Raw genomic sequence first — 26,196 nt, 5'->3', positions numbered from 1 at the left:
CTTTACAGTGGCAAAGGCTAAAATTCACGAAGAAAATATAATGTCTATTCATCAAGGCAAATAAACAGAACAAATTTCCTGAAGTAGAAATACAAGGAATGAAAGAATATGCAGCCAAACACTAATAATGGTGGCTCAGCATATCCATCTCGGTCCTGAGCAGATCAAGTGCACAAAAATTATAAGATGAGAGAAAACCCGTATAACATCAATAGCGTATTAGCTTGTAGGTATGCATAGCCATATTTGTATTCCAGCAAGAAGGTACCTTCTTTTCAAATGCACATCAAACACCTGATCATTTACTATGAGTCCACAGAGAAAAGCTCAATAAATTAAAATAAGAACAAAAAACAGTTTGTCTTACCATAAAGAGACCATAAATTGGTAATGAAATAGAAACTAAAAAGTTCCTTCCACCTAGATACTCATAAAAAATTCTATTGAACAACTGTTGGTTGAAAGATGTAAAACAAAATGAAATCATAGAATTTCTTGAAAATAATTATATTTCTAACATGCTATTTCATTGTCTCTGGGATACAAATAGGCAGTGCTTGGAGGTAAATTTAAAACACCAAATACTTAAACAAATTTTAAAAAGGGAAAAATAATTCAATAGGTAACTATAAATCCAGAAAAGGAGCAACAAAATAAATTAGAGGAAAGGAATTGATAGAGATAAAAGCAGACAGTAAGTTAGAAAAGAGAAAATCAGAACTAATAAGTAAATGAAAATGCTTGTTTTTTTAAAACATATCTACAAAATAAACTTAACTAACCCAAATTTTTTTTAAAAATAGAAAGCATGATATGTAATTAATAAGAAATAACAAGGAGAAAAAAATGGAAGTGAGGAACTTATGAAAATCATGAGACTACTTTTCACAATTTATGCAAATATGAAAGCCTACATTAAAATGGATAACTTGTAGGAAATATAACTTATCACCCCTCGCCCCTTAAATTAAACAGGCCAGTTTTCATAGAAAAAAATTGGAAAAAATTTCCAAAGCTCCTCTGCAAAACCACCCTAAGCCCAGATGATTTCTCAGGGGACTTGACCAAACTCTGAAAGATCAGATAGTCTCAATGATACTTAACTGTTTCAGGTAAATAATGAAAGCATCCCAGTTTTTTTTAAAGTGAATATAACTGATATAAAAGCTTGATAAAATTTCAGAAAAAAGCTACATTTCACTTATGAATATAAATTCAAAAATCTTAAATAGGAGTAATAGGATCTGACAGCACGTTAAGAATAATTTTCCGTTGATCAATGTTCATGGAATTCAAGAATGGTTCAATATCAAGAAAGCCATTAATGAATGCATTATATAATTAACTGATATAAGAATTGTGTGACCATCTTCACATATGCAGAAAAGCCATTTCAACAAAATTCCATATTCATTTCTGATAAAATACCCCTTAAAAGAAGAATCAATACTTGTTTTAAATGATAAAATGCTATCTCAGTCCAAATGCCAGCATCTTATGAGAAAATATTAGAAACTTTCTATGGTTGGGAGCAAATCAAGAATGCCCATTGATTCCACTACTATTTTACAGAGTACTGGACATATTTACCTATAAAATTAGGCAAGATAACATAATTAGAGACATTATACTGGGTTGTTGGAAAAGTCATGACACATGTTTGCAACAGATGGCACTAGTTCATTTTTGGAAGTACTAGAGTCAGTCACATCAATGTTATTACTATGTCATTTGACAGCTGACAGTTCCAGCTTCATTCTAAAAAAAACCTGAGCGATTTGGTTGAGTTTTGGAGATTTTACAACAAGTTGAAGATGGAAGACCAAACTGCATTTTTGCCATATTTTACTGTTTTACTTCCATAAAGGGAAGAACACGCGTCAAGTTTGTGAAAAGTTGCATAAAGTTTATGGTGACAATGCTCTACAAGAACGTCAATGCCAACGATGGTTCACGAAATTCCGTGCTGGTGATTTTGATCTAAATGACACTCCTCGGTCAGGGAGGCCTTCCGAGGTTGATGACGACAAAATAAAGGAATTGATCAAGTCAAACTCATGTTACACAACAGGAGAGATTGCAGAAACATTGAACATCCATCATTCAAGCGTTCATGACCACCTGAAGAAGCTGGTATATGTAAGCAAGCTCGATATTTGGGTTCCGCATGAACTCAAAGAAGTTCATTTGATGGCGAGTATAAACATCAGCAATATGCTCATTAAATGTGAGGAAAATGATCCTTTTTTGAAGCGACTGATAACTGGTGATGAGAAGTGGATTGTTTACAACAATGTGGTGCTCAACAGTCTTGGTCCTGACGTGATGATTCACCTCAAATGACATCAAAAGCAGAAATTCATCAGAGGAAGGTTATGCTCTCAGTGTGGTGGGATTTTAACGGTGTCGTGTTTTTTGAGCTCCTACCAAGGAAACAAACAATCAAACTGTCAGCAATTTGACAGTTTGAACGAATCCATCATCCAGAAACGTCCAGAGCTTGTTAATCATATAGAAGTCGTATCCATCGTGACAACGTGAGACCACACACAAGTTTGATCACCCGTCAAAAATGATTGGAGCTTGGATGGGATGTGTTGCCACACTCACCATATTCACCTGACCTTGTGCCGTCAGACTTCCACTTGTTTCGCTCTCTTCAAAACTCCTTGCGTGGTATAACGTTCAATTCAAATGAGGCTGTAAATCAGCACCTTGTTTAGTTTTTCGCAAATAAAGACAGGTCCTTCTATGAACGAGGAATTATGAAGCTCACTGAAAGATGGCAAAAAGTTATCGAACAAAACGGGCAATATATCATTGATTGATATTTGTTATTTATATAAATAAATGACTTTTGAAAAACATAGACAAAATATGTCATGACTTTTCCGACAACCCAATAATTGAAAAGGAACAGTAAGAATAATCTTTATTTATAGATAATAATACCCAAGAGAATTAATGACTATTATGAACAATAAAATAATTCAGGAAAGTATTATAATAGGATTTAAATTAATATATAGAATTCAGTGGTCTTTATATACATATAAAAACAATAACGTGTGAGGGTCAACCAAGTGGCGCGTTGGTTAAGAGCTGGCTTGGGATGCCAGAGGGCCCCGGTTCGGATCCCACATATGAGGGCCAGTGACACTGCCCTCTACAGCTAAGATGCTGAACAACAGCTCAACCTGGAGCTGGGCTGCTGTGAGTCGCCGGCGACGGCGTAGGTTGCAGCCCCTGCTGCAGTGGGTTGCCATGGGCTACCGTGTGTAGCCAGCAGCCAGTGTGAGCAGCCATCCAGAAGCCGGCGACTGATCTGCCTCACCCAGGAAGAGCGCAATGATGGTGCCAACTTGGGCCAGTGAAGCAACGTCCTCCACAACTAGACTGAAGAACAAAGGGACAGCAACTTGTCTGTTCCCCTTCCCCTAATTCCCCAATAAAAATCTTTAAAAAAACAAAACAATAACATGTGAGAAGATATAATGAAGAGGAGAATCCATTTAGAAGAGTTTTAAAAGGGATAAAATACTCAGGCATAAAGTTAACAAGAACTCTGCAAAACCTATATGAAGTAAGCTTTATTTTTTTCCTAGAAATGTAGATTGAACAAATGAAAAAAACCTGAAATTTTTTTAGTTAGGAAGATTTAGTCTCCTAAAGAAGTCAGTTCTTTGTAAGTAATTTGTAAATTTAACACTGCCCCAACAAAAACATCAGTAGGTTTTCCTGTAATTAGACAATTTCATTATAAAGTTATTTTGAAAAATACACAATTGTCAAGAGATTATGTTGGGGGGGGTACTTGCTCTCTGATTATTAAAATGTGTTAGGAAGCATCTAATTAAAACTGTGGAATCAGTGTGCAGATGCAGAGACAGACGTGTATCTCTCAGCACCGACCCCTGAAACTGCTGACACCCCAGTGACTATGGTTGGTGTCCTCATGGTGGTCTCTCCATGTCACTAATGAAAACCAGAGTTCCTGGGTGAGCAGCTGGTTTCAGGGCTGTGGCAGACAGTGTGCTGATTGGTCACAGCATCTTGTGCCAATAAGAAAGGAGGACATTGAAGAGCAAGGGAGTCATGTGACAAGGTCGCAGGAGACAACATCATGTCAGAGGCTACTGGCCCAAGAAGGCATAGCTGAGCATCAAAAGAGTGATGATATAATGGATTTAAAACATTATGTATTTAAAATCTCATGGTTTTTTAGTGACATTTCAAAAAAGAGGTAACTAAAAACCAAAGAGAAACAGAGCAAACCCAACCTCATTGGTCTCCAGTGGGAGGTAAGTAAGGCGCTGGTTCTTTACTCAGCAGGGGCCGTCGTATGGGAAAGAGTTGAACACGTGTCTTGCCTTTCCTGTTTGGACTATGTTTCCAGTTAACCAAATGTCCTATTTGAGGAGGAAACGTTCTTTTGTAGAGAAGATTTCTAGACAATTGGTTTGAATGACAGAATTAGAAAATTACCCTCTTGCAATCTGGAAGTAACTGACTTTGGCAAATGTCATCAGTAGATCAAACTATCAGATAAAGATCAGTGGTTCCCCAGGCAGCTTGAATAGACATTTCTCCAAAGAGGACACACAGATGGCCAACAGACATATGAAAAGATGCTCAATATCACTAATCATTAGAGAAATGCAAATAAAAAGCACAATGAGACACCACCTCACTCTGGTCAGAATGGCTATTGTCAGTAAATCAACAAACAATAAGTGTAGGTGAGGCTGTGGAGAAAAAGGATCCCGGGTGCAGTGTTGGTGGGACTGCAGGCTGGCGCAGCCACTATGGAAATCAGTGTGGAGGCTCCGCAAAAAACTAAAAATAGAACTACCGTATGACGCAGCAATTCCACTCCTGGGTGTTTACTTAAAGGGAATGAAATCAGCGTCGTGTCACTGCAGCATAATTCACGACAGCCGACATGCACAAACCACCCAAATGTTCATTGACGAATGGATCGATGAAGACAATCTGGAATATACACACAACGGAATGACATTCAGTCATAAAAATAAAGAAAACCCTGCAATGTGGGGCAGCACGGATGGACCTTGAGGACATCATGCTGGGTGAAATAAGGCAGTCCCCGGACAAATGCTGCGAGTCCATGTAAATGAAGTATCTCAGGTCAAACTCAGAGGAGGACGGAATTGTGGGGCTGCGGGTGGGGATGTTGGTTAAACGCCACAGGTTTCCATTGCGTAGGATGGCTCAGGCTAGCGCCAGCCCAGCAGCACCAAGCCAATAACAGCAGGCATTTGGTAGGAGGGGTGATCTCATGGTAAATGCTTACTGTCACCTAGGCTTTGGCCAGCGATGGCATCTCTGAGGCAGGACAGCTTAGATGGGGTCCACGTCCCTGAGGCCGTTTTGAGCTCAATGCCACCTAGTGTTCACCAGAGCTATTCCTGTAAAGAAAAGTTGGACCTGAACCCAACTGAGTCTTTGCAGGTAATTTCTGGCTTACAACAAACACCCAGGACAATGGAATAAGTTTAAAGACACCACAAGGAGGCAAACAGACAAATCGTGACTATGGAACACTCTTCAGGTGACAGCTTCTTCAAGTTTATGGCATGAAAAAAACCCAAAAGCATCCAACCAACCAAACAGGCAGGGAGAGAAAGGATTGCTCCAAAACAAAAGCGAGACAGACATACAAACAATGTATGCGTCCTGGTTCCTGATTTACCCAAAATAACTGTAAAACGACATTTGAGAACATTTGGGAATTGTTGTAACTGGGTGTTAAATAGCAAAATTTTAGTTAGGCGTTGAAATGGCAGTGTGGTTGTGTGTAAAATGTCCCTGTTTTTAGAGATGCTTACAAAATATGCGTCATCTTTGCAGTTCGCTTCAGAAAACTTCATATTACTTCGACCACAAAAACTACAAAGAAAAGAGGATGGCAGTTGAAGCAATGGAGCACAGTCTTGGTTGTGTTATTGGGTTGTTGGAAAAGTCATGACGTATTTTCTTTATGTTTTTCATTGCAAAAATGCGTCATGACTTTTCCGACAACCCAATATAATTGGGTTACGTATGCACGGGGCTCGCTATGTAATGCTCCACCATTGTGTCTATTTGACAAATTTCCAGATAAGAAGCCAAGCACAGGCATTGGAAACGTAGCTGGACACAGATGGTTTTGAGTTTACTTTGCGTGAGTTCTCTGTTGGTTGGCCTGTCCCCTTGAAGACAGCTGCCAAGTCACAAGGGACAGGGGCTAGAGAAGCTGGGTTCACATCCTGCTCTGCCGTGGGTCTGGGACTCACTTCCCTTCTGCCGGTGGGGATTTCTTCTGCAGCAGCCAGCAGTGATGTCTGTGGTGGGGTTACGGGAAGTATGTCTGGGGTTGCACTTACTAAATGCTGCATGACATTAGCACATAGAAAGCAGCCATGCTGTGATGTGCCGGCGTGTGGGCCGACGTCAGCCACTTCTCTGCTGGCTCCCTCTGCCCTGGCGTTCTGTAGGCTCAGATTTGGAAAGAAATCAGCATGAATGAACTAATGGATCCTTAAAGAGGACTAGTTATATAATTGATGGCAGGTCTGAAGATGCTGAAAAAGACCAGGTTGTCATTAGAAAGGAAGTTGATGAAGATTTATTTCAGGACCGTTAAAGCTGCTGCCGCCCCAGGTGTGTGACGCTGTGTGATGGCCGACTGGTGTCAGCGCCACACCAGCGACCACTGCGCTGTGTCTTTGCAAGAGGCAGTGTGTGTGTGTGTGTGTGTGTGTGTGTGTGTGTGTGTGTGTGTGTGTGTCGGGGGGAAGCTTCTCACTGCGGTTGGCACAGCTCCTGTTGCCGAGGGGAGAGCCACTGTGTGTCTGCCTCAAAGCCTGACGGGAGAACCCAGAGCAGAGCCATCAAGAGCCAGTGGCTCGCTTGCCGGGGGCCAAGTGTCGTGTGCCCAAATCAAGGTTTTCTAACCCAGTCTTCGCCTCTTCCTGGAAGCCGGCGACGCTTCTGTGCTATTGTGTTTTTAAATAGGGCTCTGAATTACGTACATCTTGAACGTTTTGGTCTTCTGAGAAAAGTTTGTTATTTTTTTCATGGACTAAAAATCCAGTGACCTGAAGAAATGTGCACAGTTCTGAGAAATGTCATTTTTGGAAATATTTTTAAAAAGCAAAGTAAATAATATGACAGTTGACTCCCCTGTGAATGACAGCGCTACAATTATGAAGTTTCAGAAATGCAGAACTAGCTTCTGTTTGCAGTTGTTTTTCCCGGTTCCTCTGTGGGAATAATTTGGGTCCAGGGAAATCAAGGGCACGTGAACTCTGCGAGACAAAAGGAGGAAAGAAACTGCGTGTTCGCGGACACCCTCCCACAGAATCACAAAATACCATAATGAACTGGTCGAGTTCTGTCAGCAAAACATTCACCTTTCTCAGCAGTATGTTCAGTCCCTTACAATTTCTGTGAAAATATTTTCCAACAGCAAAGTGTTATTGCAGCCTGAGCGCTTTGTGCCATAGTCTCATCTTTTGCCTAAAAAAATATGGCTTCCTTTTTCCTTGCCCCTTTCCTCAGGGCCTAGTACGTTAGTTCCGGAGTAAGGTTTACCTCATAAGTTCTATTTCCATTCTCATTTGTGTCTTAGTACATTTTAGCTGCAGCTTATTCCTCTTCGATAGGGAGAAGCTGCTTCTTGAATCAAATAACTGTTGAAACATTTGTTCCCCACGTGGACTGCAATGGCATTGGATCATTTGAAAGTTATTCCTTGTTTTTCCACCATATTCTGCAAGGTAAACCTCGTCCTTTTGGACGGTCGTTGCCACTGTGTGGGAGTGTGGTTCATGATAAGCGAGTATCTAATAAAATATTTCTGACATTTGGGGCCTCAAACTGCTGTTTTCAAGTCTCAACTTTCTGATGACCAGAAAGTGTCATTTGACTCAAGAAACTTCTGTGCAAAAAGATGTGTTTCATTTAATACCATTTTCATGTAGAAAATAAAAGCCTGTTTCTTAAATAACTCTTGGACTTCTTCACACTATTGTGGGCCATCTTATGTGCATTTTGAGGTTTCATGCAAATACAAGCCAGTGTTAATTCTGATTTAGAATTAGGTAAAAACATAACCAGTCTCGGGAAGGACTTTTCAACAAGAGACACTTGGGTAACAGATGTGATTTGAGAGGGAAACTTCAAACACCGCCTTCTAAGCTTCGGAGTGCCTCCTGGTGTGTCTGCACTTACTCCCCATGTCCTGCTCTTTCAGGGGCGGAGGCAGCAGCCTCTTCTCCAGTGCCTTGTGCTCATCCTGTCCCCACTGGTCCGGGACCCAGTTATCGAAGAAAACGTTCTTTCTGCTCCTTCATTCTTAGTCCATTTCCACCAGCCTCTAAGCAAGTTCCCCGGAGCCTAAAGATATTAGCTTAAGCCATCTGCTTGCACTTATCTTACTTTGTGATTGGATTTCTGTCGCATGTTATGTGGGAGCTACAGAGCCCACCTGGGTGCCTAACTTCCTGGCCTCTGTTCTCCCCCGACCCCCAACACACTCCTTATGTCTTCAAATCCTTTGCTCTCATGGCTTTATAGTTTCCCTCATCTGCGTAATCTAAATAGCAGACCACAGGAGAGCCTTCGATCCTGAAAAATCTTCAGAATTAATTAGAAGATCCCTCCTTTACTTGACCCTGAAGATAAAATGGTGATGGGAAAGGTCGTTTTGAAGCCCCTGTGAGATTCGAGGGAATGTGAAGACGCCTGAGTCCTTTGTGAATGGGCACTGTCACGGGCAGCCTAGAGAAACAGAAAGGAAAAGCTTAGTCAGAGAAAGCAGGTTAGAGTCTCTGTGCCGACACTGGACGGCTGTATCAGCAACTTGCTCTCTAACCGTCACGGCTTCCTTAGTAAAAATATGGGGATGTTAGTAATTTCAAATGAACGTACCTCAACCAATCAGTTGTGATTGACATGACATTTGTGTGTTCTATAGACAGCGATATGCTGTCCCTAAAATGAAATATTTGATGGCAACTCTAGATATATAATACATATCTATATAGCTATAGATATAAATATAGATACATAGATCATGTCTATCCATGTGTATATCTTTTTATATAGTAATATCATAAGAGGCAAATGTATATCTTTATTTTTAATTTTATCAACAGCTATAGAAAAATTCTAAACATTTGAATTGCTCAAATTTTAAGCTGATTACCAGGAAACAAAGAATAGACAAGTCTCCCTCAGGTCTATGGAAAAGACAATAAAAGATAACTTTTACATTCAATTTGTGACTACTAGGCGAGTGAGGTTTTTCAACCCCATGAAAGAAAATACCTACCAAGAAGGGGTCCCAGTGACTGAGCTCAAAAATTAAAATAAAAAAACCAGCGTAGCAGTCATTGCTGAACTGGCTGAAGCCCAGGGAGAAATCTGCACTGAGCTGCCTGCGCCCTGTTGCCCTGAATTGCCCGTCTGTACTGTGTTCCTGTGGTCTGAGCAGCCCCTTATATAGGACCTCCTAGAATTGTATTTCAACCACTAGGACTGAGCTTTCCCCATCCAATCAGAACTGTGCAGCTGTATCCCCATCAGCATCTTCACTGACCAATCAGGACAACTCCTTCTGACCAATCAGGACAGTGCCTTTTGAACCAATCAAACTGTAGGATTTGGAGTCCTCATTTGCATGAGGACCACCAATCAGGGACCAGGGGCTGGACCTCTCTCTATATAAGAGCTCCCCCCTAGCCTGGGCAGTGCGCTTTCCGCTGAAGACTGTTTCCGCTGCTAGAGCTGCACCGCCACAGCTGAGGGTAGCGGAGTGGTCTCACCAGAGGGGGGTCGGCTGCTGGGTAGCGGAGTGGTCTCACCAGAGGGGGGTCGGCTGCTGGGTAGCGGAGTGGTCTCACCAGAGGGGGGTCGGGCTGCGACACTGGGGCCGCGTGCCGGGCGTGCTGTGTCACAGCTGAGCTTTTGGCACTGACTAGTTTCCCTCTTCACCGCCCCCCAAACTGGGGACTCCTGTTGGCGTTAAATTGGCGCCAACGACCATTGGCTGACAGGCTGGAATACGAACTCTGTACTCCTTCCTTAAAGTTAGTCCTCAAATAGGAGCATATGTTTAAAACTGTTCACAGTAGAGTGGAGTCTTATTATTTTTTTTTAAAGATTTTTATTGGGGAATTGGGGGGATGGGAACAGTGCTGGGGAATTGGGGAAAGGGGAACAGACAAGTTGCTGTCATTTTGTTCTTCAATCTAGTTGTGGAGGATGTTGCTTCACTGGCCCAAGTTGGCACCATCATTGCGCTCTTCCTGGGTGAGGCAGATCAGTCGCCGGCTTCTGGACAGCCGCTCACTGCGGCTGCTGGCCGCTCACGCTGGCTGCTGGCCACACACGGTAGCCCATGGCAATCCACTGCCACAGGGACTGCAGCCCACGCCGTCGCCGGCGACTCATAGGCAGCCCAGCTCCAGGTTGAGCTGTTGTTCAGCATCTTAGCTGTAGAGGGCAGTGTTACTGGCCCTCATACGTGGGATCCGAACCAGGGCCCTCTGGCATCCCAAGCGAGTTCTTAACCATCGCGCCACTCGGCCGGCCCCTGGAGTCTTATGATGCGCTAGAGAGGATGATATAAATTCATTAATATAAAAATTCTAAACAGCGAAAGAGAAGAAATATATATTTCATAAGTTTAGGTCTGTGACTTAGGTGGTGTTTTGTCCATTGTGGGAATTGCTGCTGTGACACTGGATTAGCCGTTGGATACACTTCAGCTTTGCATAATATATCATTGATTATTGACTTTTTCAACAGGGAATTCTGTTTGTTTTGTCTTCTAGGCGTATGTGTATGAAATGGGCTCAAGCACTTTTTGTCACAGGCTGTCAGGACACACGGACACGGTCACTGGAGTGGCCTTCAGCCCGTCAGCCCCCCAGGTACAGTCCTTCTGTGTGAGTGGGGGTGCCCCTGCCCCTCACAAGTCCCACAGCAGGTCTTTTGTTTCTGTCAGACTTTATTTTGGTGACATTTTGTGGTATTTAACATTACAGGCCAGTTTTCATTGAGTGCAGGGAGACAAACCTAGGAAGCAGGCCATTTGGGGGAGAAAGTAATATCGAGCGTCGTTTACAGTGAACGTATTTGACATTCAGGGCTGATGCGCATTTGCTCTAAGTGAAATATAGAAAACCATGGAAAAATCCAGGGACCAATATGGTGACATGTAGCACTAACATGAGCATAGCTAAGATTGAAGGAAAAAGCAAGACAGCAAGTACAGAGCGAGTAAGGAAAGGGTTTGGAAAACTCTCATGAAAATAATTTGGCTGGAGAGGAAAGACCACAAATTTAAAGAAATTTACTTTTTTTCGGAGAAAAAAATTAAGAGAAAATAGCACCAGTTGCAAATCAATCATACAGAAAAGTGAACACACCTGTATTAAAATGCAGAGGAAGTTTTTTTATATAGAAGATGTAAAAATATTAAGTATTAAATAACTTGAGTATTTGGGAATATAGATTTCGTTTTTGTCCCTTTACGTGTGAAGCTTCAATTCGGAGAATTACGCAGCTGTGTGATTATGTGCTGTCACCCGCCGTGAGCGTGCAAACGAGTGGGGCCATACTGTGGACGCTGTTTGTTAACCGGCTCCGCTTCACTAAGAATGGACTGTGTGTCCAGGGCATGTTACAGGGCCTGGGACACAGTTTGCCTTCCTTTTGTGTTGAATGTTGAAAAATGGATGAAGCTTGTCACGTCACCAACCACAGAGCTCCCGTCGGTGTTACTTGAAGGCTTCATCGCACCGCAGTCCATCGACCCTCATTTAGCTTTTCAGTCTACTGCTGATTTAGGTCATCCCTTTTTTAATCCTTTGAATAATACACTGCCACCGAGGCTGAGGGGGCCGGGGATGAGGGTCAGAAGAGAAGAGCAAAGCCAAAGACCGGTGAGGTGTGCCGTGGCGATCTGGGTGTACGATTTTTTTAAGTGAAATATTGATGTAAGTTTTTGAAAATTGAATACTGGCGTCAACATGTCTTAGCATAATTGAACTGAGAACTTTTTTGAATCCTTGCCAGTTTTCAATTAGGAAATGTTATGTAGGTCTCTGTTGCCATGGATGTTATTTTAACAACTAAAAGAAGCAAACACCTAAATGTAGTTATGGAAAAGCAAGGGAGGAAACAGCAGCTGTTCATCTCATGGACATTGATTGTTGATGAGGTGCTGGTAAAAAATGGATGGACAGTTTGAGAAGTCAGAACTTAAGTGAATATTTTCAAACATTAGTACAGTCGGCCACGCTTCATGTGTGTAAAATTGTTACTGGATTTTAGGAATGATGATAAAATAATCCAGTGCTTATTGTCCGAAAGTTTTGCATTTTGTCTGGTCATGGTTATCAGAAAGATCTCTGTGAAATAGCGTACTTCTCAATAATCCACCCCCGATATGTTTAAAAGTCTTTGTTGTTTAGTGCCTTATTTATTTTACATGTGATCCCTTCACTAACATTTCTGATATTGGAGTAAACCTTAGAATCCTCATGCTTCCTATTTCAAGTAGTGTGTTTTCTTCTGTTTTATTAGCTCATGGAACACCAGAACACCGTACACCTAATGTTGTTTAAAATTGTGTCCATACAATAAAATACCCAACTCCAGCTTCTGTGTTAAAATATTTATGGAATGATACATTGAAACAATAATTTGGACTTTTTACTTATAGAAAAAGCCCCTCTGATTTCCAGCCCAGGGACGTTAACATCACAGTGTGTGTTTAGGCGTCGGGGATGGCTTCGTGTTCCCTGGGAAAACGGGTGATTAGAGCCACAGGCTCCGGTCCGTCTCTCGACAGACGGGGTCCCATTCCACAGGGTGGCGGGGGGAGCCTGTGGCCTGGAATGGAGACGCTTTCCTCGGCGCAGGCAGGAGATAAAAGGTGTGCAGAGGGCTGGGCGTATCGTAGGCACCTTGGAAATGCTCTTTTCTCCACGGAGGGGACGAAACAGGTGACAGGCTAGGTTTACTGCCACGGCTGAATGTTACCCTATGAGAGGCAGGATAGGCACGACGGCTCTAATTCTGCCAAATCTAGTGGATTTAATTCTTTAGCTAAAACGACTGCCTCCCCACCCCACCCCTCCCCCAATTTCATATTCTTTTTCTTGCCCCCTTGAGCTCCATGAGTTGAGTGTGTGCTCGTAAAGAGAAGCTCCCATCGTGGGAGCCGCCTCTCCCTGCTTGTGCGTCCGCCCTGGCCCTTGCGTGCGGCTGGTTGCGTGGGGTCGCTGCCCAGGGCTGTGCTGGCCGTGAGGAGGCCCACGTGCTGTCTCACTTGTGACCTCATCTACGGCAGGGCCATGAAACCCGCCACCGTGGGCGTTTGTCTCCATTTCCCAGCGGGGAAGGTGCCACGGAGCCCCCACACCTGCCTGAGGAGCCCGACCCGACGGCTGGCCCGGTGCGCACGAGGCCGTCGCTGCCTTTTCTTCCAGGGACCTTCGGAAAGGCCGGAGGCGAAGTTCACGACTAGTTAGCTTTAAGATAAATTTCAGTTGTGAGCGATGCCCCCTTGCAGAAAGTAAAGTCTTGAGCCGTCAGCATATTCCTGGGTGCAGTTAACAAGCAGTGTGTTTCATCTCGTTATCACTCTGTTATCAACACGAGGCTCGTGCGTCTTCTGGAAGAAGATTGTACTTGTGCTGGTGAAACTATTCCAGCAACACCTGTGCCGAACGGGGGCCGTTTAGCTCGGACGAACGACGCTCAGCCTGAGGTCGTCTGCCAATAACTGATGTCCCCAGGTTCCCCACCAGGAATTACAAGGTCATGAGTCAGTGTGTCTTAAGAAGCCAGGAAACCACGTCGGGTATAGTGTGAATACATTTGCCGTCGTTTGCCACACGAGGGGTTGGAGGGTAGTGAGCCCACAGTTAGTCCGAGGTGCCCCATTCTGTCGCCCGGTCTTGGGAGCCATCCAAGGTGGTGTCCTGCCGCCAGCACCCAAGGAGCGTCCTGTGGCTGGAGCACATTGTAGGGGGTGACAACACCGGTGTGGATGGGTCAGGGGGTCACCGTCATGGGCCGGCCGGTCTTCACTGCTGCCCGTGGATAAAGAGGCACCCTCCCAGCAGGAGCCAGTGCCGGAGGTCCAGAGCCGGTGGCATCGGCCGCCCTGCGCAGGCCACACTCTCGGATGGTCCTCAGTGCCCCTAGCCATAGTGGCTTCTCCACAGGGCCTGTGGAGACGTCCTCAGTGCCGGCCGCCCTCACCACGCTGCTGAGTGCTCATCAACAGCCCGGAGGTGGGTGGCCAGTCGTCACACAGCTCCGCTTTGATCCAGCAGCCCTCCCGAGGGACGCAGCTTCATCCCTGTTGCAAAACATGGGCTCACATCATACGAGACCACTATGCCACAGCTCTGGGGATGACCAGGGGTCCCAAAGCTCACGAGGGAGCGCGGACTCAGAGTGGCCCGGCACCGGGAGACAGTCACAGCACGCTGGCGTGTGCTGTCAGGAGACGCAGCTGTGCACACGGGGCCGGCTGCGCGTGGCTTAGGAGTGCGTGTTGTCAGCTTGGGCCGACGGGGCACGCAGAGGGCACCGCATACTTGTCATGACACATACCACTCAGACTCTTAACCGTGTAGGGCGGGGACGCAAATTCAAGAAGCTTCATAGTTAATTTTCCTGGCTGAGATGGTAGCCAAGCCAAACTCTGGTTTCTTTTTTTTTTTTTTAGCTGAGCCATCCTGCTACCTATTGGCAGCTCAGCGGCCGCTGTTGCTCAGAGCTCAAACTCTTGAGCGAGCTCTTAACCAACTGAGCCACTCGGCCGGCCCCAAACTCTGGTTTCTAACATGAGAGATAGAGGTGTCTCGAACCTGCTGTGCGGAAGGAGGGGGGGGGTCTGCGCTGTAAACCCAGGGGTTCGAGGGTTTGAAAGTGTGGGCTGGACAGGGGGACTGTGCGGCTGTCCTGAGACAAGTTCAGGAAAATCATAGGTTAGCCCTGGAGGACAGCCGCTCCACCGGAGGGTCAAAATAGACAGAAGCCTTAGGAGTATAGAACAGTTACAAATCAAGCTGTTCCCTGTGTTGTCTAATTTATCTTACGTTAACATGACAATCATCAGTTTTATCTTGTGTCACATATAAAATAATCAATGAAATGAGAGCATTAATGTCAGATAATTTCGTCAAAGCTCTTTGTTATTGGTAGTGGGTCTTTAGGCTTTATTTGTCGCTGTCTGTTTCTGTGCTGTGATGCAACGCTGTGCTCGGGCCTCTCCAGCTTCCCGGGCTGCATTTAGACCATCTCCTGGATGTCACCTGGAACACAGAGTGCAAACGTGGGAGAACTGCAGGTGGAGGCCCGTCTGTGCCTCCGGCCCAGTGGACACGGCAGGCCGCGACACTGTCCTAGGACGCAGAGACAGCACGGGTAAATCCAGGGGTAAGTGCACTGGGGTGGCTGCCCGCCCTCCTCAGGCTGGCCGGCATCTGGCCGTGGGGAAGGATAGGAGAAAGGAAATAAACAGGAGTCTGAAAACTTCTTATTTTCATTTCAGATATTTATAGTGGACATTTCGATTGTTTTTGATGTTTTGGTTTTATAAGTAATGTTTTGATTACAGCTTGGAGCATACAGTGTTTTCTGTACCTGGATTTATCTTCTCAAACTAGGTCATTAAAAGTAGTACTACTGAGTAAAGTAGCAAAAACATGGAAAGGGTTTCGATAGATACAGAGAAATACTTCTCAAAGTATTCTGTTGTTTCCTTACCAGGTTAGATTATTAACACTTTCATTATCTTTGTTAAGTTCATTATCAAGAAACATTACTTCATTGTTTTAATTTGCCTTTCTTTGAACACTATTGTACACAATTCCATATGCTATTAGCTATTTGAGTTTTTTTTCATTTTGAAATGGCACATTTGTATCTTTCAAATCTTTGTCTTCTGGATCTAATGTTTTGCTTATTTATTGCTCTGGCATTCAATTTTGTATTTACAATAAGTGGTTTTCTTAGATTTGGTTTTGCTTTTTGTCTTGTTTTCTCTTTCAAGTAAAGAACTTTGATTTCCCCTATTTATTTTATGCCTAGATAATTTTTTCTCTTCAATGATTTATCTCTGCTGAAATTACAGTAGAATATTTAAATATTATAGTTTTTATTTCCCTGGCCAACTGTGCCAATCAATATCTGGGTCATTTCAGAGTCTGGTTCTGTTGATTTCTTTGTCTCTTGACAGTTGGCTCCCAGTTTTGGTATGTGTTATACTTTTGAATGAATACTAGATATTGAAAACAGAAGAACATGAGTATGGCTGGGTGAGCCTGTCTCTTTTTCTGTGAGGCTGTTAGCTTGCAGGTTTGATTCAGTTAGGAGTCGAGCCAAGTGCCATTCACTTTAATTATTAAAACTTCAATTATAGTAGGGCCATTGGAATTAATCTGTAGGGGCCATTATATAAATAGAAGTACAAAGACAACATTGTTACCTTCTAGGAACTTGCACATATCCACTATTCTTCCCCAAGTCTTGTGTTGTCAAACTTTAGGGAAAAAATTATTTATTGAAGCATTATGAGGATGAAATTTAAATCCATTTGTTTTAATCGGGCCTTAGTACTTTGATAGTTGTGGTTTAGCTCTGCCAAGGAAAAATGATCTAAGTCTATATCTGGAAAAAGTGTTATTTTCCTGGGTGTTTAAACTGAATAAAAGTTTGTGATATATGTGATCATTTCATCACTGGATTCGTAGGCTTGGGTAAGATTACACCATTTCCTTCTTAATTCCTGTAACTCAGATGACCTGCCCTCTTGATGGTCTTGCATCACAAGCGACTGGCATGAGGTTAATGTCCCTGAGAAGGTTAAGGGCTGAGACTCTCGCTTCTGGCTGTGTCTGTTCTGAGCGTGGTTGTAATGTAGACACTGCTCCTGGCACAAGTGTTCTGTTTTATGAAGAGAGATTTCCTAACGTTTTTAAGTTAAGAAAAAGGATTAGTTGTAAATAAATAAACCTACATTTTGTAAAGAAAATTTAATGATTTGCCGAAAGTACTTCTGGACAATGAAACATCAAATATGCACTGTGGGTCTTGCCTCCTCATTGAAGATACCACTTGAGAAAACGGTTAGGAGAACGTGCTGTTTCTCATCTTTTTCCCTCTGGATCCTTGGTCCAGAGCACTCACCTGTGTTCCAATTTCTGCTTTTCATTTCTGTACTAGCTCTTGTGTTTGTCGTTGTTCAGAGTCCGGCTGTCACTTGTTGACTTCTATGGGAGGCCTTGCTCCTCACCAGAATTCTCTGTCAGTGCTACCTTTGGTTTCCTTGGGGCCGTGACTTTGATTACAGAACCAGAAAAAGCCACAAGAGCTATGCCGAATCCATGTGGGAGCATTGTTCTCCCAACAGACTGGAAAAGTTGGTGAGAGGGAAACAGCATTTAGTCAGGTGGTGAAGCTCAAGGTGGGGGTCGGGGGAGGGTCACAGAAAACTACACATGAGAATAAAATACCCAATGGAATGACCTCCGGTGTTTTTTTTTTCAGCAATGTGGGAAGGCATTAACATGTCTTAGGAGGGCTAAATGCAAACAAAATTCAACCAAGATGAGGGAGAATTTAGCTGCCTGCAAACAGGCAGAAGGATTAGGAAAAGGTGTTACCTGGACCTCGGCTGTACAGTCCCCCTCAAGGGCCTGTGTTTGGACACTTCTGCTGTCGTCGCGATTATGACAAAGGGCTCAGCTTGCTCAGTTGGGTATGTTCCGGCTTCCCTAGAAGATAACCCTAACTTATTTCTGATGGAGAAGGTTTCTTTAGTGGTTAGAATTGAATGTAGAGGTAAAGTATATCAAACCCATAATATTAATGTATTTTCATGGATTTAGGAATAGTCTAAGAATAATCAATATTTAAGGTGTTTATAATGCTTTTAAGGATTTTCATGTATTAAAATATTTGATTCTAGTTTGAAATGTGAATTGACTTTAGACTTGTGACATTTTCTTTTTATTTTTTTAATTTTTTTTTTCAGTTACAGTTGACATTCAATATTATTTTATATTAGTGTCAGGTGTACAGCATAGTGGTCAGACATTTGTATAATTTATGTAGTGATCCCCCTGATTAGTCTAGTCCCCACCTGGCACCGTACATAGTTGTTGCAACATTACTGACTATATTCCCTATGCTGTGCGTCACATCCCCATGGCTATTTTGTAACTACCAATTTGTACTTCTTAATCCCCTAACCTTTTTCACCCAGCCCCCGAAACCCCTTCCCTATGACAACCATCAGTTTGTTCTCTGCATCTATGAGTCTGTTTCTGTTTTGTTTGTTCGTTTATTCTGTTCTTTAGACTCCACATATAAGTGAGATTGTATGGTATTTGTCTCTCTCTGTCTGACTTATTTCACTTAGCATAATACCCGCTAGGTCCATCCATGTTGTTGCAAATGGTAAGATTTCATTCTTTTTTATGGGCGAGTAATACTCCATTGTATAAATGTACCACATCTCCTTTATCTAATAGTCTATTGATGGGCACATAGGTTGCTTCCGTATCTTGGCTGTTGTAAATAGTGCTGCAGTGAACATGGGGGTGCAGATATCTTTTCAAGTTAGTGTTTTGGATTTCTTGGGAAAAATACCCAGGAGTGGAATTGCTGGGTCACAGGTAGTTCTATTTTTATTTTTGAGGAACCTCTGTACTGTTTTCCATAGTGGCTGCACCAGTTTGCAGTCCCGCCAGTAGTGCATAAGGGTTTCCTTTTCTCCACATCCTCCCCAGCACTTGTTGTTTGTTGATTTATTGATGATGCAATTCTGACAGGTGTGAGGCGATATCTCATTGTGGGTTTGTTTTTGTTTGTTTTGTTTTTTTGCATTTCTCTGATGATTAGTTACATTCACCATCTTTTCATATGTCTATTGGCCATCTCTATGTCCTCTTTGGAGAAATGTCTATTCAGATCCTCTGCCCATTTTTAAATTGGATTGTTTGGGGGTTTTTTGGTGTTGAGTTGTATGAGTCCTTTATAAATTTTGGATATTAACCCCTTATCAGATGTAACATTGATGACTATCTTTTCCCATTAAGTAGGCTCCTTTTCGTTTTGTTGGTGGTTTTCTTTTCTTTGAAAAAACTTTTTAGTTTGATGTAGTCTCATTTTTTTATTTTTTATTTTGTTTCCCTTGCCCGAGGGAATACATCAGAAAAAATATTATTAAGAGCAATGTTAGAGAGTTTACTGCCTGTGTTTTCTTCTAGGAGTTTTATGGTTTTGGGTGTTACATTTAAGTCTTTAATCCATTTTGAGTTTATTCTTATATGTGGTGTAAGGAGATGATCCAGTTTCGTATTTTTGAGTGTATCTGCCCAGTTTCCCCAGCACCATTTATGAAATAGACTGTGTTTACCCCACTGTATATTCTGGCTTCCTTTGTCATAGATTAAATGACCACATAGGCATGGGTTTATTTCTGGGCTCTCTATTCTGTTCCATTGATCTGTGTGTCTGTTTTTATGCCAGTACCATGCTGTTTGGATTACTATAGCCTTGCAGTATAGTTTGATACTAGGAAGTGTGATACCTCTAGTTTTGTTCTTTCTCAAGATAGCTTTGGCTATTTGGGGTCTTTTGTGGTTCCATATAAATTCTTGTCACGTTTTAGTTGAGAAAAATAAGAACATTTTACTAAGTTTGTTAGCAACATTTGAATTTTTAAAAGAACTTGAGATTCACCATATTTATAAGTTTACTTTATTACATTTTTGAGAATTAAAAACTTGGGAGCATTTTGCTTTTTTTGTCATTTAAACTATACAAGAAAATGTAATATACTAAATTTGAAATTAATCTTCACAATTTTAAAATAATTTAAGTTGTAAATTTAACTCATTGCCTAAGGGATTTTAATCTGTTTACCATGAGTAGATTTTACATAAATCAAAGACCACTGTGCATGTGATTGTTAAAATTTTCTAGATTTCTAAATATAACAAATAAGATTAAGTTGAATTAAAAGCTTAAGGAATTAAGCTTTAAAAGTTTGAACGTTTAATAAATTGAAAATTGAATGATAATGTTTAAAGTCTCCAAATGGACCACTGATCCCTCCCCCTGTAGGAAGCCATCTTGATGCACTGTAGCGCCACTTGTGTTCTCGGTGGGTCTTTGCATCGCTCACCGTTTCTGGACTGATGTTTTCTCTGACCTGTGACTCACTGTGTGCTGTGTTGATCAGAGACGGGTGCAAAGTCTCTGAGCAAAATGACCACTGAGAAGAAACCATTCCATTGTGCATGAAACAGGCCCCCAAATGTGTCAGAGAGACTGCTCCATTGGTGTCGCATCCTGCCCCACAGTTCTGTGGTTTATACGTGTCGTGGAGCCGTGCCCCATGCAGGAAAGTATGCCATGGCACATACCGAGTCCAGTAGTGTCTTCACGGTTTAAAGTAGGTAAATGCATAGTGTAGATTTTTAACATCTGGAAGAGGTGTTTATAGTAAATGAGACTTCCTGATTCCCTGAAATATTAAACAATATATCAGCATGGGCGGTGTTCTGTCTTATTTGAAATAGAGTACCAATTTACTTAGGTGTTTCTAATTTAGAATATTATGAAGAGCTTAATGTTAAAATTCAGTCTTCTGATGATGGATTGGGGGTAGAGTTTCATCCTGGTATAAAATTTTACCAAAAAATAGTCTTTGCATTTAGAAATTGGCCTAAACGTCCAGGCAAAAACATAAAACGGTATTCGTGTTCTGTTCTTTGGAAAGGAAACATGTGTGTTTCTCTGCCAACCCCTAGATGCTGACTGGCAAGATCCATCTGGGCCAATACGGTGCTGTGTAAGCCACATAACCATCTGTCTCCCAGACCCACATCTTCTAAAATGAGGAGGATACGTCAGTCCAGTGAGGCTGAGTCAACCTGGCTTTATTTTCTCTAAATATAGTGACTGTCATGGATTTTTTCTTTAGTGAATGCAGCATCTAGGAGAATGGCTTTTCTTCCTATTAAAACATTTTTTTTTAAAGTATAGCTTAGTCCCAGGCGTCCAATAGTGACCTGACACTGATGTACTTTATGGTGTGGTCACCACAATAAATCTATTAACCGCCTATCACTGTCACCCTGCGGAGCTGTCACCATGTCAGACTGTAGTCCCTGTGCTGTACACTACATCCTAACAAACATTGCAATTAAGAAATGGGGAGAGGACCTGAATGGACATTTCTGCAGAGAGGACATACAGCCAGTCACCCAGACGGAGGACCTCGGCCCAGGGCCTGCCACCTGTTCCCTCCTCACCTGTCCCTGAGCCGCCACACCTGCGTTCCTGCTCCGCATCCCCCACGTTCATTGCCAGCAGATGACCCATCCCTCCCCTCCTCTCTCATCATCATGCCACCTCCAGCAGCTGTGCAGACATGTCCTTGCTGGTTTCTGCATCTCCAAACTTCCCTACGGCCCGTCTTCCATCTGCTGCCAGCTCTGCTGCCAGTACCCGCCCCTCCGCCCCCCTTGGGTGGGTGCCACTCACCACAGGCTGAGACGAAGCGCACATGGCACCGAAGTGGGGCGGCCAGGCCTCCTGTCCATCCCACCCAGCGTCACGTGTGCCTGTGCCCAGAGCCGGTCCCCTTTATTTTCAGAAGTGTCCCCACGACAGGTGTTGGGTGCTGCCAGTGTCCCCTGGACTCTGCTCTCACGTCATTCCCCCAGTCCTGACATGGTATCTTTTTGTGCTCATTTAGTTCATCGCATTCTCTCTGGTTTCCCTTTACATTTCGTCACTGGTTCTGGGTTCTCTATAAAAGTCTGCTGTTTTGTTTCCAGTACTTGGGACTTTTCTGAGCTCTTTCTTTTACTGGTTTTTAATGTGACGCCATGTGGTCAGAGACATACTTGGCATGATTTGAATTTATTGAACTTTGTTCCATGTTCTGTGTTCACTTGAATGTGTACTCTGCTGCTGGTGCTGGAGTGTTCTAGAAATAGCAATTAAGTCAATAGGCGAACTGTGTCCTTCAGATTGTGCATGTCCTTACTGATCGTCTATTCTGTCAGCTATTGAGAATGGTTGAGAAATCTCTGACCTTACTGTGGGGTTTCTCTTTTTCCTTGTAATTCTATCAGTTTATTGCTTCCTGTATTTTTAAGCTACTCTGTTAGGTTTATGATTGTTATGTCCTCTTGATGAATAGACCCCCTTTCTATTATGAAATGGGGTTCTTTCTTTATTTGCGTTGAGACATAGTACTTTGATAGTAATAGTCACTCTGCTTCCTTCTGAATGGCATTAGGACATTTTTTAATTCTTTTCCTCTTAACCTGTTTGGGTCTTTATGTCTGAAGTATATTTTTAATAGGTTGTATTTAGTTTGTCTTGCGCTTTTATCCAATTTGACTATCTCTGCTTTGAATTGGCTTGTTTAGACCATTTACATTTATTGCAATTATTGATATGGTTTTGTGTAAACTCTCATCTTGCTTATTTGTTATCTGTTTGCCCATCTGATAGTTTCCTTTTCTTTTGCCTCCTTTGGCTCAAGTGGATGTTTTTTGTACTTCTGTTTTATCACTTCCCTGGCTTTTATGTGTAACTTCTTGTTGTGTTAATTTGAGGCTGCTTTAAGTTTTATAGCAGAGTCTTTAACTTATGATAGTCCCCTCTTTATCTACAGTCTAGAACCCCACAGCTGCCATTTCTCCTTTCCCATAGGACTCTGTGCTGTTTTTGTCATGTACTCAACTTTCCATTTGTTATAATTCCAAATTAGTATTAATTTTGTTTAAACAGTTAGTTATCTCTTAAAGAGATTTAAATAGTAATGCTAAAATCCTGTATATTTACCATGTAATTCCTCACCAAATCTTTGAGCCTTGATATTTTATCTAAGCCTTTGGTTATGTCTAAAATTGGGTTGTTGAAGTGCATGATCCCTGTGATTCTGAAATACATTCTTCTCCACTGAGAGCATAGTTATACTGTGGGACTCTGTGTGTGTGTGTGTCTATGCACATGCATGTGCGTGCATGCATGTGTGTGTGCATGCATGTGTGTGCATACGTGTGTGATTTTTTGGGTATCTATGTATATACTTTATTTTGCATTTATGAAATATACACATGTGAATGTATATAGTACAATACACAGTACAGCAATCTTAACGATGAGTGTCTGTGCTGGTTGGTAACTGAGGGCTCTAGTGGTAAACTGACCGAGGTCTGAGAGCCAGTGAGCGGCAGAGCAGCCTGGAGCCCACCTTTGTTTGGACTGCCACCCACGAGGCATCGACTCTCCATTTGGACTTCTGCCTCTGGTGCTGTGTGAGCCTCTCTGGCAGGCTGCAGGCCGGCCTCCAAGCACACGGGCTACAGTGGGCCCACTTAGGGTTTCCCTTTTTGTCGCATGCCCAAGCCTGATTTCTTATTTGTAGCCAAGGACAAAATGGTTTGAATTCAATTTAAACATTTATTGGGTTGTTGGAAACGTCATGATATATTTTTTTCTATATTTTTTGTTGCAAAAATGAGTCATGATGTTTCCGACAACCCAATAGTTGTTCTCAGTAGGTATTTACCGCATAACAGTCACTCTTTTAGGTGCTTTATTTAATTATCACCTCCTTAGAAGTGGGCACTGTTATCTTCAAGTTACAGATAGGGAAACTGAGGCATGTGCAGATGAAGATACTTGAGCAAGCCCACACAGTGGGTGAGTGGGTACGCTAAGACCAGCCCCCCATCGGACAGATTTCGGACCCCACACTCGGGGTTACTGTGTCCAGCACTGCACACCCAGGAGCTGTGTGAGAACAGGAGACACAGGTCACAGTGCCACCCTGGGGACCAGGGAGGCTCCTGGGGGGCGAGGAACTGAGACACATATGACCTTCCGAGATCATATTTTACTCGTTATGGGGACCTGGGACTGGAATATGTTTTCCATCTTAGATTTATTGACTAGAACTGAATTCCCAGTCAAGATTTCAAAAAAGGCGCTTGTTTCAGTTCTGTGCAAGGGAATGTAATTATATTTTTATTAATGTGGCATTACTACTTGTATTTTTCTAGCCGTTGAGTGCTTTCAAATATGTGTTTTCACATATGACATTCTAGTTCCGAAGAGTGTGATTCCCAGGTATTTCCTGACTGTCTCATCGTGCTCACATCATAAAAGTTAATTTCACCCCTAAAAAACGACAGTACCTTCCTTTCGGAAAATATTCTGCAGATTCGAGCAAAGTTAATAGCCAAATCATAAATTTAAATGTAATGCAGACTAGAGGAATAGGAGGCCTATTGTCACATGACTTATTTTAATATTCAAGTAATTTTCTACCATCGCCAAAAGCTGTACCACAAACGGGTCTTTGGCTGTAGCGGGCACAAGCTGTCCAAGTGAGACATTAAGAAGATGAGGCATTGACTTCAGACTCGGGTTGCTGGCAGAATTCCTTGAACGGAAAGGGAACGAAACTAGACTGTGAGATGGCGGGGTAAGTCTGTTTCTGCTGCATACCATCCAAGGCGGTCAGGCCAGCGTTTCCCCACGGGGAGCGTTAGGTCCCACAGCGCAGGACGGAAGGTCCCCATGGAACCATGGGGAGCACAGCTCATTGAAGGACTCGGAGGAACGCCTTCCCTCTTGCCAACAGTAGTCAAAATGAAGTCTGCTTTGCATGGACCACGGGCAGGTGTTGGACTTACCTTAGACACATGACAAATATAATACTCGGATTGGACTATCACAGTGTAAAAATGCACATGCATAAACATGCGCTAGAGTGTTTCTGGGGGGTGAAGACACGTGGGCCCCGCCCCAGACACTATTTCTGCGGTCCCATGGAGAGGCCATGCAGTGGGTTGTCACAGCCTCAGGACTTTGTGGCAGTCGGGTGTCAGGTTGCATTTAGAGGAGCTGCATTATCCCCTGGGAGAAAGTGCTGGCCGTCCCAGGTGACCATCCCAGGCGAGTGCCGGCCGTCCCAGGTGAGCACGGGGCCATCCATGCTGCGTTTCCACTTCTGACCTGCGTCCTGCACGCGTCATCCCCAAGCAGGGGTGCCTGGCCCTCCCAGTGCTGACTCTTGACCCTGCCACCCCACAGGCCCCCCGAGTCTGTCTGCACCTCAGTGACGGCACCTCCCTACCTGTAGTAAATCGATGCTGCCTGAGGCCCCTGTGTCACACGTCGGACTGACCCAGTGGACAACAGTGTGGATATTCATAGTAAGAGATGCTCAAAACTCACTCAGTGACACATACTTGAAACGCGGGAAGACTTCCCTGAGGAGAGTGTTTCGTGTCACCAGCCTGTAGGAGATGGGACAGTCAGGAGCAGTATTGGATGCAGGCCCATTTCTGATGGGATGCAGGTCACACATCCTTGCGGGAACCCAGAACGTTGTACCTCCTGGAGGAAATCTGATGCCACGGTTTATTTAATGGCCTCAGTTTTTAGCAATTATGAACACACCGTGGAGGTAAGAAGGTTGTGTAGACATCAGGGTTTCCGTGCATACTGGAAAGGTGTGTCTGTGTTTACACTATCATATTTTTTGTCTAACATTGTTTAATGTAGAAAATGACAATGAAACAGTCTCATTTCTTACTTTTAACGCGCCTTTGTGACCATTTTTTAAATACGTGAAGGGAAAAACGAGATATTTTTCTATAATTTGATATTTTTAATCAAAATAAAGTAACTGGTTTTTTAATAAGAATCAAAAAAGAAAGATTGAAGGTAGAAGTCAAAGTGTGGACAGTTTACCTGCAGTAGTCATAAAAGCACACCTGGGAGACGGCCTCCCCGTTTGTACAGGTGGCACTGTCAGCGGCCCAGGCCTCAGGCTTGGCAGCGGGCGGACCTGGGTGAGCCGCGCCCCTTGTGAAGACGGCTCCTTCACCCCGGATCCCCCACTTGCCTCCCCATCAGTCCTCATGTCCACACCGCAGATGAAAGGCGTCCTAACACCCGTCACAGGATGGCTCCTGGCTTTTCTAGATCACTGCTTTCATGGAAGTGGGCCCAGCGTGGTGACTTTAAGGTGCCTGTGCCGTGGCCGGCGTGGGACTTCCTCTCTGGGGAAGGGCTGCTCCGTGCAGGCGGCACAGTCTGACCATGAGCTTTCCAGCCCCCTCT

General features: G+C 43.3%; 1 protein-coding gene across 4 annotated transcripts in view; it reads left to right on the top strand.

The window, feature by feature from the left end:
- WDR27 (WD repeat domain 27) overlaps positions 1-26,196 on the top strand; it is a 132,784-nt gene that overhangs the window by 44,163 nt on the left and 62,425 nt on the right. Inside the window, exons 24-26 of one of the 4 annotated variants that reach the window (XM_019659495.1) lie at positions 10,842-10,940; positions 15,307-15,468; positions 20,853-20,875. In XM_019659495.1, coding sequence (XP_019515040.1) covers positions 10,842-10,940; positions 15,307-15,438 — 231 coding nt within the window. In that variant the 3' untranslated portion in view covers positions 15,439-15,468; positions 20,853-20,875. Of the gene's footprint in view, positions 1-10,841; positions 10,941-11,552; positions 13,047-15,306; positions 15,469-20,852; positions 20,982-26,196 lie in introns of those variants that run through there. The other 3 variants (XM_019659499.1, XM_019659496.1, XM_019659497.1) reach the window with 3 other exon arrangements.

Source organism: Hipposideros armiger, unplaced genomic scaffold (assembly GCF_001890085.2).
Source record: "Hipposideros armiger isolate ML-2016 unplaced genomic scaffold, ASM189008v1 scaffold_299, whole genome shotgun sequence".
In the NCBI taxonomy this organism is placed as follows: domain Eukaryota; kingdom Metazoa; phylum Chordata; class Mammalia; order Chiroptera; family Hipposideridae; genus Hipposideros; species Hipposideros armiger.
The sequence above is the reverse complement of the archived record's forward strand: the minus strand, read 5'-3'. Positions and strand labels throughout refer to the sequence as shown.